This window comes from Plutella xylostella, chromosome 7, assembly GCF_932276165.1.
Source record: "Plutella xylostella chromosome 7, ilPluXylo3.1, whole genome shotgun sequence".
Classification (NCBI taxonomy): Eukaryota; Metazoa; Arthropoda; class Insecta; order Lepidoptera; family Plutellidae; genus Plutella; species Plutella xylostella.
The window spans coordinates 3,587,894-3,605,273 of record NC_063987.1 but is presented as its reverse complement, the minus strand read 5'-3'; the positions used below and the strand labels follow the sequence as shown (position 1 = coordinate 3,605,273).

General features: G+C 38.0%; 1 protein-coding gene across 1 annotated transcript in view; it reads left to right on the top strand.

Annotated features, from left to right (window-relative positions):
- Positions 1–12,527, top strand: part of LOC105386799 (CDC42 small effector protein homolog) — a 44,465-nt gene extending 31,938 nt beyond the window's left edge. Inside the window, exons 2-4 of the mRNA XM_048621983.1 lie at positions 2,280–2,726; positions 8,067–8,161; positions 12,375–12,527. Coding sequence (XP_048477940.1) covers positions 2,585–2,726; positions 8,067–8,161; positions 12,375–12,383 — 246 coding nt within the window. The 5' untranslated portion in view covers positions 2,280–2,584 and the 3' untranslated portion in view covers positions 12,384–12,527. The remainder of the gene's footprint in view (positions 1–2,279; positions 2,727–8,066; positions 8,162–12,374) is intronic.
- The last annotated feature ends 4,853 nt before the right edge of the window (positions 12,528–17,380 follow it).

Below are 17,380 nucleotides of genomic sequence, written 5' to 3'. Positions count from 1 at the left end.
GTGTCTTCTCATTGTATGGCCGATCCATCTCCAGCGCCTCATTGCGATTTCTTTCCTCAATGTGGTTTGGTTGCATTTTTTCCATAGGTCCACATTAGAGATCGTGTCCGGCCAGTATATGCGGAGAATCGAACGGAGGCACCTGTTGACGGTAACTTGGAGCTTGTGATGTAGCAGCTTTGTAGTCCTCCAAGTTTCACAGCCATATAGAAGGACCGACTTTACATTGCTTTCGAATATAGACAGCTTTAGACGAAGGGGCATTATGTGCGACTTCCAGACTGGGGCAAGCTGGTATTAAGGTTCTATAATACCTACTTATTTTTCATCTCGGCTATATTTTTGTTATGTTACTGCATAACTCTACTCATCTTCACCTTGGCTGGGCTAGACTTGGTCGTCCAAACATAGTATAGGTTTCCTATACATAAGGTGATTTTCCACCGGCGAGAAGAACGGAGAGAGAGAGAGTCAGATTTGAAAAATTCCCATACAAATGTCAATTTAACTCTCTTCGCCTCGAGGCTTCGTACATTACTATTTAGGCCCGGGTCTCCTATTTACGCCGTAGGTCGCGTCCAGCGTCACGCCGTAGGCCGCGTCACGATGCTCACTACGTCTACGCGCCAAAACGTCGGCGTGTGAGGGCGACCGCATCAGTACATTTCTATAGTGAGCATCGTGACGCGGCCTACGGCATGACGCTGGACGCGAACTACGGCGTAAATACGAGACCCAGGCCTTAGTGACCTTGTTAGTTGACGTTGCCACGATAAGAAGATCCTAAATCATTCCAAAATATGCGACTAAAGATTTTAAAATTCCTTTTTTTCATTTAAATAGTATACGTAATTTACTTTCCTATCTTTGGTATCATACATAATGTAACACCTAGTGTTCTCTCGAACTGTCTAGATTGTACCAACATTATTATCGACCATTTACAACAGGTAGGTACTTAGGCGGTAGGTATTAACTTGATTATCTCATCACGAGTGACATCTCCTAGTTTAAGCGATACGATAACGGTAATGTTGACAATAGTATCTAATCTTGAGTTACCTGCCTTTACTTCATCATGTTCTTACCACATCTTTTTGGATGAAGATTGTAGCATATTAGGAGATTTATCGATAAGTGTTTTAAATTCTCTGTTGTAAATTCCACTTATTCTTCTCTTAGAAATGTGAATATTATGTAGGTTTATGTTAGGTTGTTAGGTTTATTTATAACTGAACATTTTACTGAATTTCCCGTAGATCTATTTTCAAACTTATACCTGACGTCCGGCTATTTACGTGGAAACGTTTTATGAGTTTTTTAACGTTTCGGTAATGTCCTAAAACCGAGCTAAATCACAACATTTGAAAGTCAGAAATAGTGCATAATATGTATGTAGGTACCTAAGAATTTATCGCATGCATCAATATTTCTGTAATAATAGATTAATATTATTCTCAATTTAATTTAACACACTTGTTATTAAACTTCTTATATTTTAATCTGCCTGATCTGGACAACATAGAGATTAGTAAGAGACAGACAACCAACAGAAAATGCTAATGTACCTACAAGGACCAGAGTCAGCGAAAGCACATAATTTACCCGGTGAAAGTAAACAGATACACAACCAAAGCCTACGGTTTGTTTTGTGTTGCTAAGGCCACTGTGTCTTATACAAAATCTACTTATCACTATATACCTACATACTTATACCTAAAATACTTACATAACTACATGTTTTAGTGTTAACCTTACCATGATCTTTCTTACCACATAAACTAGGCTTGCGTAAATCAGGTGTATAATGCGGGTATAAATGTCAAAAACCCCATGCATTTTATTTTTTCTCGTATTGCGAGGCCCATATACAAATTATAGTATACGACAGGACAGGGTAACGGTCTACCTCATAACAATCTGCAGTGGCTTTATGGCAGCATGCGGCGAAGTTATATGATGCAGATGCTGCACAAGACCCATAAATAGCTGCATACTCGTATGTATAGGTACCGTTCGAACATTGAAACTGTCGTTTATCCTCATTAAAGAGTTATCAACAGAAAGTGACAGGCGGCCGTTACCAACAAACAAACATCCATTTATATGTTTACCATTTATTGTTACCTATTCACCTAATGATAATGACCCTGTCGTTTTAAGTGATTTATTAAACGTGTTGCTTACTATCTCTATACTTTTAACCCAAGAAACCCAATAATGTAAATAAACATTTTCGACAGTTCACAGAACTAATCAGTAATTTGTTTCTCTTTCAGATGGTATCGGAGGAATCATGCCATCGCTGTTATCGCTCGTAAGATCAGAACGAGCCTGTGGCGTCATTCGAAGATATCTTTGACAGAATACAGAGATATAAGTATCTCAGTACTAGTTCGACTTGACAAGCAGTGGTGAACGAGGCTCCAAGGATCCGGACCGAAGCGGGACTCGGCTTCCAAATTCGAAATTTAAAATTTCGAACCGCCGATTGGTCGGATCCGTCGAGGTTGGTGCCGCGTTGTGACCGCCGGCGCCACTTGGAAGACTCGGGTGTGAAGTGGACAGTAGTGAGTGCAGTGACATGGCGAGTACGGGCGGAGAGATCTGGCTGCAGTGGTTCGCGTGCTGCTACCAGCCCGCGGCGCAGGCGCAGCGCACGAGGCGGAGAATAGACCGCTCCATGATAGGGGCTCCCACTAATTTCCAACACACAGGACACATAGGTGAGCATTTTATATTTTCTTTTAATTCTTAAACACTTTTACGTCCTTGTTCCCCTCGATGTGATAAATGAATATGATCAAAATTGAGGTAGGTATTAAATAAAGCGTTAAAATGCATATTGTAAAAACTATCGTTTTATTTAATAATTTAATATCGCCGACTGTATACAATACGATAGTGTTCAAAACTCTCTCACATTGTACTCCAGTTCCAACACGAGTAATTGAACCTTGGAACACCTCATGGGAACTATCTTAATCATAACAATATTAAAGTTTACTATCAAGGTGACTGCCTACTGCGTGTGTAATGTCAACCGTTGCGGGAAATTTAAAATTTCCGCTCTCTATTTTTATTACAGGAAAGTAAATATAAAGATGGGTTTAATTTTGAACAAGTTAAATTAAATTTCTAATAATACTATTTATCATTGATTTACTTCCGTTCTACATTCACCCAAAGTTTTAAACTCCATTAATATTAATATTATAATATTTTATGGTACGTTTCACTACCACTACTCCGAACTCTTAGAGCAAAGAAAGTAAGCAAAGTTATACACTGAAACGAATGCGTGCAATGTGCATGTAAGTTAGATTCTCACAGCATCTTCTTTTCTGTTAAAACTGAAAAATCAATGAGGTAAAAACATAGTAGGTTATCAAACTGTGCATATTATGTCACTCTGGGTTTACGTGTACCCCAGCGATTTTATACATCTAACACCACAACACGATATATGTATTCATGCATCTCACACCACACACTCATCTTATCGCACCCGCGTCCACAGATCATCGACACTATCTTTACTCGATAAACCATACCTCTTGATCCTATCTACTCGAGCTTGTCTTGACCTTCCCGCCATTTCGACAGGTGAACGACCGGAACCGGCGGTCCGCCATTTGCATTTCTGAATTTGGATACAAAAGGAGTAGCTACATACTAGGTAGTTATATGATATATTTCATAATAAGTAATGCCCGCGGGGTATGTTTGAGTCATACAGCTCATCAATAATACGCCATGTTTTCGTGAAGTTATAGGTACGCTAACATAGCGTGGGGCGTGGGACGTCCTTCGGCTTCCTAGGCTCATGCTGTTGATAGCAGTCAGATGAGGAAGTCTGAGGACAGAGTTTAGGGTGCTGGTGTTTCTTGGTTTCGTTCACGTCTAGTGTTGTATGATCACTACATAGTATAAAACAAAGTCGCTTTTTGTATAATTGTCTGTACCATGTATGTATTGTGTGTATTATCCCGGAATTCTGACAGTAACCTTTTACGCGCGTGAGCTGGCAGGAAAAGCTAGTCTAGTGGCTGATAAAAATGAAATAAAACTACTTACAAAAAAAGTTACAAGTAGGTTCTATAAATACCTACGAGTACTTACATATTTCCACTAGATTAAATTGTCAAAGAGAAGAAGCCTTTAACTAACTAATGAAGCTACCAGGAAATCATAAATTACATGACGATGTAGGTACCCTATCCGGCGGCGGCCGCGGCGCGAAGGGTCTCCTAAGAAAAGAATTCAACGCGCAGCCTCATTATTCAAGTGCAAAAGCCAAAATTATTAGCTCTACCGATAAAAAAATATAGTTCATCACTCATGCTCTGAGAGTATGTGTAATTTTCCTGAATAGAGACATATAAATAGCGCTTTTTATGACCGGTGAAAATTGCTTTTGTGCATCTAAGTAAAATTCGATGAACGATGATGAATTTTTTGGGATGTATGTAATAGCATAAGTTGTTTTCCTTGAATAAAGATTTATTCTATATTCTAGTCTATTCTATTCTATTTAAGTAAAAGCCTCAAAAACCTGATAATATTTACTTTTTAATAAAGGTGAAGGAATCGTTTCTTTTGGAAAGCACAGTGTTTAACTCAGGTGAACCCCTTATTTAGTCCCTCGGCCCATTGGCGGCTTTCACCCCTTGGGTAACAAAAATTAAAATCAATTTATCTCGGCCCAGACAGATTATTTAAATCAGATATTTACATAGACGATCAGATCATTTATATTTGATCAAACCACACTTACGCAATAGCAAAGACAAAAGATAAATAGCATAATTCGAAGAACTGTCAATAAACATTATTATGAGGCGTGCTCCACGGTTTTGTTCGCTGCGCCCGCGCACAATGAACAATTGATGTGATAAATATTGTTTGGTATTGATTCACAGGCACAGGCTAGGAATGGGAAGGTCTTCTAACTGCAGTTTCTTGTTTGGTGATATTGTTTTGTTTTTAGATTGTAAAATATTGATTCACAGATTCACTGAATAACAATGCTATGCAATGATAGCTTTTACTATTAACAATTTTACTTCATGAGAGCGCTTTGTACGGGTTCCTTATGGATTATACTGGTTTATTTATGTAGGTACTTATAGTATAAATTTATAGAATTTTGGAGAGTTTTTCTCACCCATATTGTTTCTGTTCTTATCATACTCATTCTTGGTAGGTACCTAATTATATTTTTCTTGGCAATGTTCATACCATGCACACACACATACACATACGCATACATAGATATGAAACGGTTACCCTCCTTACTATGCCACTCACACTCGCGTCTTCCATTTCGGTTGACTTTGAGTGGAGAGTTGGAGACCCTTATCTGGGAGTTTATAAAGACGTTTTTATAACAACGTAATTGAATGTGAGATATGTGACGTCCATCGTCCATGTAGCTTATATTACAGGTAGGAAGGTATCTATATATGCTATGAGTTATTCTGCATTTTAAATTAAATAAATAAAATAAAAGTATAAAATAATTTCATAAAATCTTAATCAAGTGACAAGATTCGAGTTAATTTATTTTTCACCACTTCAATGTCAAGTTTACTTAGAACTATCTACTTAAATTCTACGTAATTCCAGACCATTTTAGTACCATATTCTACTCAATAACAACGTAGGTATGTTTATTCAATAAAAAAAAACACCCGAGTAGTGAATAAACTTGAGAGCAATGTCAGCAAATGTTATAACTTTTAATGGAGTCATCCTCGTCTTGCGAAATATAACACATGGCGTTATTGTCATACGCCGGATGTGATGATGATGACAATACCGTTAATCTGAGACAGTTTATTAGCACTAAAATTATTGTGTAATAATTATTCGGTTTATGTGATGTAAGCCGCTGAGGCAAGCGAAACTTAAATGCAGTTTAAGAAACATAACACTTTTTTAAAATAATGATTTTTTTTCCTCTAAGAAAAGTGAACAGGAAAATGTTATGAGGTTTGCCTCCAATGCCCGATTTATCTTTACACCCTTCATTATTGTTAGTGACATGCATTGTTTGTAAGTAGTCAGTTAAAATGCATGAATAAACACCAGAAACTTTCAAATTCAACTGAGATAAATCGAACTAATCAATCAGTTAATGCCACCATCGGTTTTCCGTGTGCAGCTACGGCTGAGCCTGAGTTATTAGATCGGATGTAATAATATCTAGATGGATATAATAATGTCTAAGGAGATAGTTATCGTCTCACTCACGCCACGTCCGTTGCGTTGCGTGAGAGGCAGAACTAACTAGCGAACACTAAACTTTCGTTTCTTTACCTATTTATCGATCACGCATTCTCTCTACAAAACTACAAAACATTTTTTGGAAAGAAAAGATATTTACCTAGGTACCTACTTATCAATGTACATAATATATCTGGATAGCTTTATATTTACTAATCAAAATAGGTCTTTATTATCATCATCTAACATAGTGTGTTTGTGTACCTACCTATGTCTTATGTGTAGGCAAAAAAAGAAACGTATTTTATAATCGTGTCGTCATCAAACAAAGTAAGCACTTGGTTCTGAGGTCAAGCCGTTTACCGCTGATGATGAGATAGCTCGACCTTTCTACGTGAACATTAGTGGTTGCAATGAGCTCCTTCTCATGATGATTAAGGATTAAGTATAATAAGAGGGCCTATCGGCCCATCGCGAAGTCAAAACGAATCCGAAAATCGATTTCAAAAGAAGTTCGCGATAGGGGCCCAGTTTTGAGTGACAGTGAGCCGTCGAGACTGGGCCACTTTAGAAGTAATTTTCTTCATTTCTCATTGCTCATTTTATTATTTATGTTGAAAACGTATGGTGTAAGTTTTCTTAAAACAAAATAGTAGGTAGGTATGTGTAGTATGTATACATATTTCGCTTCTATTATATTAATGACTGCAATTAAGTTCCAATCACGAGTATGAATGTACAGCCAGCTAGAGTTTTTGAAACTGCCATATCATTAAGCTTACCCAGAACTTTAACGCAAATATCCTACATGTATTTTTACTTAGTCAAACTCACTATCCTTGAAAAGAACTTGAGTCACGCCGCAAAATACAACAGTTACAGCGACCCGAAATAATCACGAATCTGCATGGTGAGGTCAAATGTTTGTACCGAGCCACGAGAGACACGACCATCACAAAATGTGACTCGACTGTACTGTATAGGATACCTATTGATCAAGTCCGACTCACGTAAATTGACCAATGGCCCTGTGTCATTTTTCTTTTTTATTATTTTTATTATGTACCTACGTATGTATCTAAGCTATAATCGGCTTGTTTCTTTCAGTCAACATCAGATAGGTACACTAAATGTGAAGTGGCGACAACGGAAACATTAATTACTTAATTATTTTAATCTAAGTAGCTGTTATTCACAATAATATTGTGTCGGCATTTATGGTTAAGTTGCGTGAATCGCAGTACACGCTGGTCCGCAGCACTACTTACATTACTCAGCACTTTTGGCCACAACAAAAGTTGATTTGGTCGACCACCACTTACCCTAATTAGCAATCAATTTCTATATTAGCCAAATTAATGTGGCACGAAACGGCCATGGCCGTCTGACAATGCGGGATAATCGATTTTTTGGTTCTTTGTTACCAACTCTGCAATCTAATAAGTTGGTTATTCATTTTTTTTTATTCTAGGTTTTATTTATTCGATTTCGGAGGCAGATTAGCTAATAAGTAGGCAACTAGGTATTGAAGTCACGCCTTAGTCTAAGTACGAGAGCTCCTACTACCATAGTTTTTAATCTTGTCCAAATATTTTTAGATACTTCAGTTAGGGTACTGGGATACTGACGAAAAACGAACGAACGAAAACTGTCGTGCAATCGGCACGTTGTAATCACTAAAACTTCGTGTTTTTCGTCATATAGAGTAAACCCCCCCCCCCCTGTACCTATAGCCACAACATTTACTTACCTCCTTATTTAACATGACTGTGTGTATAATTTTCGGTTAAATAATATTTTTTCTGTAAAACTCAACGCCATTAATTTCCCGTTTCCAGGCTCCACGGACATGGAGATGCCGTCGTCGCTGCTGCACTCCATCCAGAACCAGATGCAGAGCAAGGGAGGGTACGAGATGGCTTATGGAGTCAAGGTTAATAGTATATTATTTACTTCAATAGGTACATATAGATAGTATATACTGATAAACTCTAAAACTCACTCATTTATTTCTAATATTATGCCCTTTGTATGATAAGAATAAGGTGGCTTTTAATTCCTATTGTGGTGTAATTATGGTTTCAAACGGTGTTCATAACGAGTTCTACAGTTTATACATAAAATACATAGTGTGTCATGCTTTGATTGTCTATTACAGTGATTTACTCCAGTTATTCTCACTAATTACTAATGGCTAGCCTAAACATTTATCATCAGAATGTTCGGGGACTACGGACTAAAACTGAGGTCTTTATTCACAATGTATTGCTTAATGACTATGACGTGATTACTATAAGCGAATCATGGCTTCTTAGCAGTATCGCAGATTCTGAGTTATTCGATAGTAGGTATACTGTATATCGGCGGGACCGTGATTACGTAGCTACTAGGCAATCCCTGGGAGGTGGAGTGGCGATAGCAGTCAAGCGTAGTCTTCGCTCATCATGCAGCTATGCGTGGCAGTCTTCGGCCGAGGATATCTGGGTGACAATTTCTTATAAAGACTTAGTGAGGAAACGTATTCTCAAATTACATATTTGTACTATCTACCTTTGTAGTGAAAATCTAGGTCATAGTTTTTCCAGGCAATTATATAACTTTACAAATCAACTGACTAATTTGTTTTCTACTCATAGTGATGACTTATTCCTGGTGTTAGGTGACTTCAACATGAGCGATATTACTTGGTTATCATCGGCAAATGATTTTCTAATACCGTCAGGATTATCTGGTGACCATGTTTATAATTTTATTGATACTCTCAGTTTATGTAATCTAAACCAGTACAATAATATCCTCAATAACTTTGGGCGCCTGCTGGACCTGGTACTGTCCAACATAAATGTCTCAGTTAAAGAATGCTTAGACCCGCTAGTGCCCGAAGATCCACACCACAAAGCCTTGCTTATTGACATAGCATTATCTACTACCACTCCTCTCCCAATAAACCCGCATACTTTATACTCATACTCTCGTGCCGACTATACTAACATTAAGAAAAGTGTTCGCGAAATTAATTGGCATGACAAACTGTCATCTCACGATCTTAATACTGCAGTGGATTTATTTTACAGTACGCTATACTCAATCAGAGATAAATATGTCCCCACCCGCCGGGCCGGTAATGAGTCGTACCCACCATGGTTCAACTCAGCACTTGTGAAAATACTCAAGGAAAAGCATAAATATTATAAAAAATTTAAAACTTACGGTAATATATCAGATGAGCTCTCATTCAAAACTCTAAGAGATAGGGCGAAAAAAGTCGAAAACGAATGCTATGCCAACTACATAAGGTCGATCGAATCAGCCATAGTTCAAAACCCAAAAGCGTTCTGGTCGTACGTCAAGTCTAAGCGAGAAGGTAGCTCTGTCCCCTCTAGCGTCTCGTATGCAGGTGTCACTAGTGATACTGGTCCGGGTATATCCGAGCTATTTTCCTCTTATTTTCACTCGACGTTCATTCAAAATAATACTTCCAATAACAACCCTTATCCTAGTAACATATTATCTGTATGCGATATATCATCTATCGAAGTAAGAACTGGTGAAATCGAAAGGTTTCTGAAGTCGTTAGATTTATCGAAATCTGCGGGACCTGATGAGTTGCCAGCTGTATTTCTTTCCAACTGTGCCTCTGAATTAACTGTTCCAATTGCAATCCTCTTCAGTAGGTCACTAACTGAAGGTGTTGTCCCGTTGCGTTGGAAACTGGCATTCATTTCTCCAATTCATAAAAAAGGTTCTAAGGATCAGGTAGGTAATTATAGACCGATTTCGAAACTCTGCCTTATAGCAAAGGTGCTGGAGCGGATAGTCTTTAACCAACTTTATAACAGACTAAAATCAGCGTTCAGCCCTGCCCAGCATGGCTTTCTTAAAGGACAATCCACTGTATCTAATCTTGTTATTTTTAATGATTTTATTACTGAGGAGATGGATTCGAATAACAACCAGGTTGCTACAATCTACACAGATTACAGCAAGGCCTTTGATCGGATTGACCATTACCTGCTTCTCCAAAAACTACATATCATCGGCGTGAGGGGTCATCTTTTAGACTGGTTTCGCTCCTACTTGAATAATCGCAAACAAGCTGTTGTTCTTAATGGATTTACATCTTCCTGGAGGAGTATTCCATCAGGTGTCCCTCAAGGATCTCTACTAGGACCTCTATTATTTATCATTTTCATTAACGACATCGACACGTGCTTTATAAATTCTAACTATCTGTTATTCGCTGATGACATGAAAATATTTAGAAAGGTAAACAATTCTTTCGATGAAGCGCTTCTCCAGGACGATCTTCGAAGGCTTGACCAGTATTGTACAAATAATAGTCTAGACCTCAATGTTGACAAGTGCTATTTTATTGTGTTTACTCGCAAACGCAAACCATTCATGTGCTCCTTCAAAATTAAAAATCAATCACTTAATCAGGTTTATAGCACTAAAGATCTTGGAGTTACTCATGATTCAAAATTATTATTCGATTCGCATATTGACAACATTGTGGGCAAAGCTAGTAGGGCTATGGGTTTCATTATGCGTGTGTCAAAACCTTTCAAGTCAATGAAGACCTTAAAAATACTATATTGTTCATATGTCCGTAGTCACCTAGAATACGCTAGTCAAATATGGAATCCGAAATACGAAACCTATATAAACAGATTGGAGAGAGTACAAAAAAAGTTTACTCGGTTTCTTGGTTTTAAGTTCAAACTACCCAAAATGTGCTATCAAACAAGATGCAGCAACATGCACTTCTTATCTCTTCAAAATCGCAGAGAGATTGCCGACGTACTATTTCTAGCCAAATTAGTGAAGGGTAATATCGACTGTCCGGCATTGCTGTCCAAAGTAGGACTAAGAGTACCCCCTCGACTGACCCGTTTGAAACCGTTATTAAATGTACCCACCTCAAAAACCAACTACAGACAAAACTCATTCCTGATCAGAGCTTGTAGAACTTTTAACAAACACTTTACTGGTTCTGACATAGATCTTTTTTGCAACAGTTTGTCCTCAATGAAACATCATCTCATAAATGTGTGCTGTTAGTTTAAATTAATAAGACCCTTTGTTTTGTTATGTGATTGTAGGTAGGTACCTATTTGGGTTTTTATTTAATTGTCACGGATTTTTGTTTGCTCCTACTTACAGTCATTACTTTTGTGTTATATGCGGGAACCTGTTAATGGCATCTAGTTGTTATATGTTCATAAGTAATATTTAGTTATTAACAAAATGCTGTTGGTTCTCCACGAAAATGTAAAAATAAAATAAAAAAATAAAAATAAATAAAGCAAAGACAGCTAGGTACCCGGTTTTCGCTGTACATTTATTGTACTCATGTGATGAGTCGCGGTAAATTTGTAGGTTCTCACCTGACTGATAGCCGGATCGGCGTTGTTGAATGAGTACAATGTACTTAGCGTACACATCTTTATATTCCTTTGGGGTACAGTTAACTCTTGCTGGTTGTACCAGTTTACTTATAAGAGTTAACTGGAGAGTCTGGACTGGAGCATGGTACTTAGATAATTACTTCTCTAACGAGAATGTCTGGAGACTATCTTCCATGAAGTCTAAGTTTTTTAGAAATCACTATTTATTTGGGACTTGATTTACTGAGAGAACAAATTCTTATGTTGTGCCATCATTATCAGAATTAGTCAATAAAGTGTCGCCTGCATGGTAGAAATAGCTAAAGCCGTCCAGCTATAGAATTTCTGTTTAACGACAGTAATTGGTAGAGGTACAGTATTAAGGAGTCTACACACCAAACCCGCCGACACAGCCCGGCGGCTTGGTGTCGGCGACCCAAACCCGCCAACCCGCCAACATGTGTCATGGGGCTGTGTCGGTGAGTGTCGGCGGCAAGAAATCAGTACAACTTTTTTAGTACTTGCACGCGCGGGTACGAGTCGCCGACATGATTCTTGAAACAAAGTCGCCGACACCAAGCCGCCGGGCTGTGTCGGCGGGTCGGCGGGTTGGGTGTGTAGAGTCCTTAAGACAGATAAATCTGACCCCTCGGAGAAGCATTGTTACTAAGAGAGGGGGGTCAGGTTTCTCTGCACATGACCGTACTCACCCAAGCGATGATGAAATGATTTTAATGTTTTGTTTTCTTTTTATTGCAGGTGTATTGAAGAAGCTAAAGAGGACTCTAGTGACTTGTGTTGTGTTAACAATAAGAAAACCTATTTATTGATACCACGTGACTACTCGACCAAGCAGAATTGTTCGCGCCCGAGTTTACCTTATTATGGCGCAAAGGTATTGATTGTCAACAATTATTATATGGAGATGCTGGAGGTGTTGGAGCATCCCCATGCAAAGGGAGGATCCTCCGACCAGGCCGGGTGGTGTGGCCTGGTGGGCAGCTGCCCAACGGTTAGCGTTGGGGATTTCTATATATTGCAGAGTAGGTGAGAAACTTCGAATGCGCGATGTAGGATTTTCATAGTAATTTGCGTAGTTCCCATACATCTTCTCTGTATTGCGTTCCGAGCGCCATCTGTTGATCTTCGTCTGAACTAGTGGCTAGGAGTCCGCCACATCACTCCCCCACCGAGACCGGAGGGCGATAGTCTTCAGTGCAGCCGAGAGTCTTGATTGCCAGCCAGTGCCGCGTAGTCCGCAGTGAGTCGGGACTGTGAGTGCGGTGAGGAGTCCCCAGTGAGTCGGGGTGATGCTGCAGTGGCGATGTCCACGGTGAGTCGGGATGAGCCTGCAGTGGAGCATGCTGGCAGAGTGCTGCGTCGACCAGGAGAGGATGGCTCTGCTTGCTGACCGGCCGAAGTGCAGTGGTGCTGTGCCAAGTTGCTGGTGTGGGTCGAGGGTGTGACCAGGCCTGCGCGTTCGCTGCATGCTGGTGGTCATGATGCCCTTTGAGACCGGATGCTGGCTGGTTGGCTCCAGGGGCTGCTTGCTGAGAGTTCTGCTGCACGGCTGTTGAGATGAGGAGAGAAAGTCGATGGAAGATGGCGTGGAGGCTGCTCTGCGGGTCTTCAGAAGGCTGCGCTGATGTTCTTCACGGGGTCACCAGTATGGAGATGCTGGAGGTGTTGGAGCATCCCCATGCAAAGGGAGGATCCTCCGACCAGGCCGGGTGGTGTGGCCTGGTGGGCAGCTGCCCAACGGTTAGCGTTGGGGATTTCTATATATTGCAGAGTAGGTGAGAAACTTCGAATGCGCGATGTAGGATTTTCATAGTAATTTGCGTAGTTCCCATACATCTTCTCTGTATTGCGTTCCGAGCGCCATCTGTTGATCTTCGTCTGAACTAGTGGCTAGGAGTCCGCCACAATTAAGTTAGGTATTTCATAAGTTCCTTTCATGTAAATACATACTCTTGTCGTGTCGGGTGTGTTGTCTATATGTTATGTTATGTACCTACTTAGGTTTAAATGACTACCTTCAACATAGGTATACTCATATATTTTATAATTTTTTAGATATATATGTATTTTATATACAAAACCCTGTTGAGTTAAATCACTTATTTCTCACTATAATTTTCAAATACAGGGTGTTAGAAAATTGTATTGTAAACCTTGAACCCCTTGCACATGCCTACGACTGTAATACAATTTATTTTTGTAAAAAATGATTCAATCGCAAAAATTGCAAGATATTACAACTAGAAAATAAGTGTTTTGACAAAAAAGGTTAGCTTTATTATTGATTGGATTTTTTATGGTACAGAAATTTTTATTTCATATAAAATTCATAAATATTGTCAATTAATCTTTTTTTCATGCATGGCTATTTGTTTAAATATTACTTTTGTGATTTCTTTATTGAATGTTTGAATTTTTATATATTCAGAGTAACTACAATAGGCACATCATTATAAATATTATAGCTACTCCTCAATTTATAAATTATACATAATATGCACAATTATTTTTTAAAAATCGTTTAAAAATAGGTAGGTACCTATATTATCTATAAATGTCTTTATAATAAACTTATCATATTCATTTTTATATGCATTTAAACGATAAAACATGAATGAAATTAAAAGATAAATTACGAATCATTTTATTATGGTTAGCGATTTTAATAAATAGGTACTGAAAAGCATTTTTATAAATTAATCACAAGTGTACTAGATATTTCCTATGTGCAATTACTGTATAGACATATAGATATATTCATCCAACATCATTTTTTTTTCTCTATGTAAACCATAGAAATGAGAGGGTAGGATACATTTCAATCTACTTATTGTTATACTGAGCAATGTGAAAGGTAGGATAAATTCTAATTCTGGACTCAAAAATATTTAAAATATTGGATGGATTTTTATAACTCTTTAATGTATTGGAGTATTTTATATTTTCAATAATTTAGCCTACTATCCAGTCAAAAAACATAATAAATATCAAAAATATTTAGCAGCAGAAATCCAGGGGCCCTATCGCGAAGTCAAAACGAAGTTATATTTACGATTTATTAGTGTCAAAATTAATACATAGGTACTTAAGTACTTACATATTATTATGTTATTGACTGTGTAGCAGGTTACCTAGTTTTGTGTTTTGCAGTGGCGGATTTACCTATAGGCCAAAAAGGCCAGTGCCTAGGGCGGCAGATTTAAAGGGGCGGCAAATTTAGCATTTTTTATTTTACAGATTTTTTAAATATAAATTTACGTGTACACAATCTACATATAAATAAACGCACTGTCATATAATCAGTATGTACCTATATTCTTTGAATTTAGTGGCAACTGTGGCTGCTGAATCATGCTCAGAAGGGCTAGTACGGGGCGCATTTAAGTCGTGACAAAAGTTCTACGTCGTCGCGCTCGCTCTTGAGGCGGCGCGATGTGAGTGAGCGCGATGCATAACTTATGTCACGTCTTAAACTAGCCAAGATTGACGCTTTTTCATGCAGCTACAGGATTTTTTTGTAAACTCGACACAACGCTGGCTTAAATAAATGAGTGAAATCGGGAAAGGCAAAACCCGAAATACAGTGAATTTGAGACGATGGTCAGCCAGAAAAGAAGCATGTAACTAATAGTTAAAGAGATTCTTGGCATGCATATTCTTTGAAATCAATAAAATATGATATTACTGAAAAGCCTGTAACGCGACAAGAAGCGGCGGGAATACTTTCGAATTTGGAGAAACTGGAAACGGCTGTAATGGTAGTTATGTGGATAATGTGGAATTTTGTCATATGTAATAAGTACATCAGTGATATTTTTGGACCAAACAGTCACTTGAGTCTACCAAGAATTCGCAGTTTGAGGCTTAATATTTCGCAAACCAGTCACTGAATAAAAAAATGGTTTGATAAGACCTTTGATATTTTTGAAAGACCTGTACAATACCTTACACCAACGAAAAAAATCATCCCCATTTTACATGTATGTGTCATTTTTTTTTCATTAATTTATTTTACCAGTTTGTCGATGCCGTACATTTGTACAAGGTGGATCAAAAGAAGTCATCCTATCTTGATTGGCTCTAATTTTTTTCTAAATGAAAAACTTCGATTCTGTTTTTTAACTATGTTTATTTGAACATTTAAAATTTTATTGTTAAAGTCTAGAAGATTATATTGGCCAAATGGGCGCCGTCACAGTTGATTGCCCTACGAGCTCCTTTTATGGCATTTCTCATCAATTCAGCGAGACCTTCGGGCGAGAGATTCTCGCACTCGTGTCGAATGTTGTCCTTAAGGGCTTCCAGAGACACTGGCTTATTCACATTAACACGGGTCTTGAAAAAACACCCACAAAAACTGTCTGAAACGGTTAAATCGGGCGATATTGCAGGGAAAAATGACATATAAAACGAAAAAAAAAGGCGACCCGAAAACTGAATAACTATACAAAATTATTTGGCGTTCTTGGGAAGTGTGCCTTCCATGGCTTGTCAACTTGTATTCTGCATTTGTCTAGTCCACCAATATCAAAACAAATTTGAAATTGGCGGCCATTTGTACAAATGAGAGCAATTTCCAATAGGGTGATTACTTTTGGCCCACCTTGTATATCTTTGCGAAATGTCAGCTTTGATATTTTTACCCGTTTCTGAGAAAAAGACAGCTGGACAACAAAGTGATCCTATAAGGGTTTCTTTTTTCCTTTTGAGATACGGAACCTTAAATAAGATTTGATGAAACATTTGAAGTTGGTGACAGATAGACATAGAAATATCCACATCATTAAGTTCACAATCATACTAATAACGGGATTAAACTAACAAATTGAATTTCAGAAGTCAGTAGGGGCGGCAAAAATTGAATGGCCTACGGGCGGCAAATTTGTAAATCCGCCACTGGTGTTTTGTATTTGTCTGTGTCGTACAATCGTTGGTCTTCTTGCACGATTCACTTCGAGCAAACGAATGACTGAATCGGAAATTAAATAGAGACTGAATCTTGTGAACTATATTCATATGCTAATCCAGGACTGTGTAGACATAGTAGAAAATAGACACATATTAGGCATTATAACACAAACTTGACTGTCCCATACAATTTTACTGACGTTCACGTTAAATATATTAGTAAAAATACCCTTTTTAAGCATAGCATTACAGAAGATATCAATGTAACCATCACTTAAAAACTAAAATGTGAACTCGTCCTTTTTTTAATAAAAAGACAAATATCACATATTTCTAAATGTAAAAAATCTGTTAGTAATTAAGTATTTTGTAATATACTTATACATAAAAAATACTATAAACTTCTGTTTTTTTAATAACTATTAACTAATATACCTATCTACCTTTAACGTCGTAAATTAAGCTGAGCGAGCAAGCTTAGGGCTATGATAGGAACCTTCCTACTGTACCCTGTACATAACTGTGAGATGATAGTCCTAGGTCCTAGATGCAGTATAATCATTGACATCAAAATAAACAAAAAAAATAGAATGCTCAGGAGCGTAGGTATTTATTTGCTCTCAGGTTCAGAGTTTAGTTGGTCGTGTAATAGTGGTCGAAGTGTAATAGGTAGGAATTTCACACCTTGATTAATGCCTGAATTAACTAACTATATATTATAGTAGACGTACATTGCCGGGTTCTAAAGTTGAAAAATGATACCTTATCATATTATAAAACAAGCCCAATAAAGTGTATTTTTGCAGAACATGCTGCATGAGTGGTTGTCGTTGCTT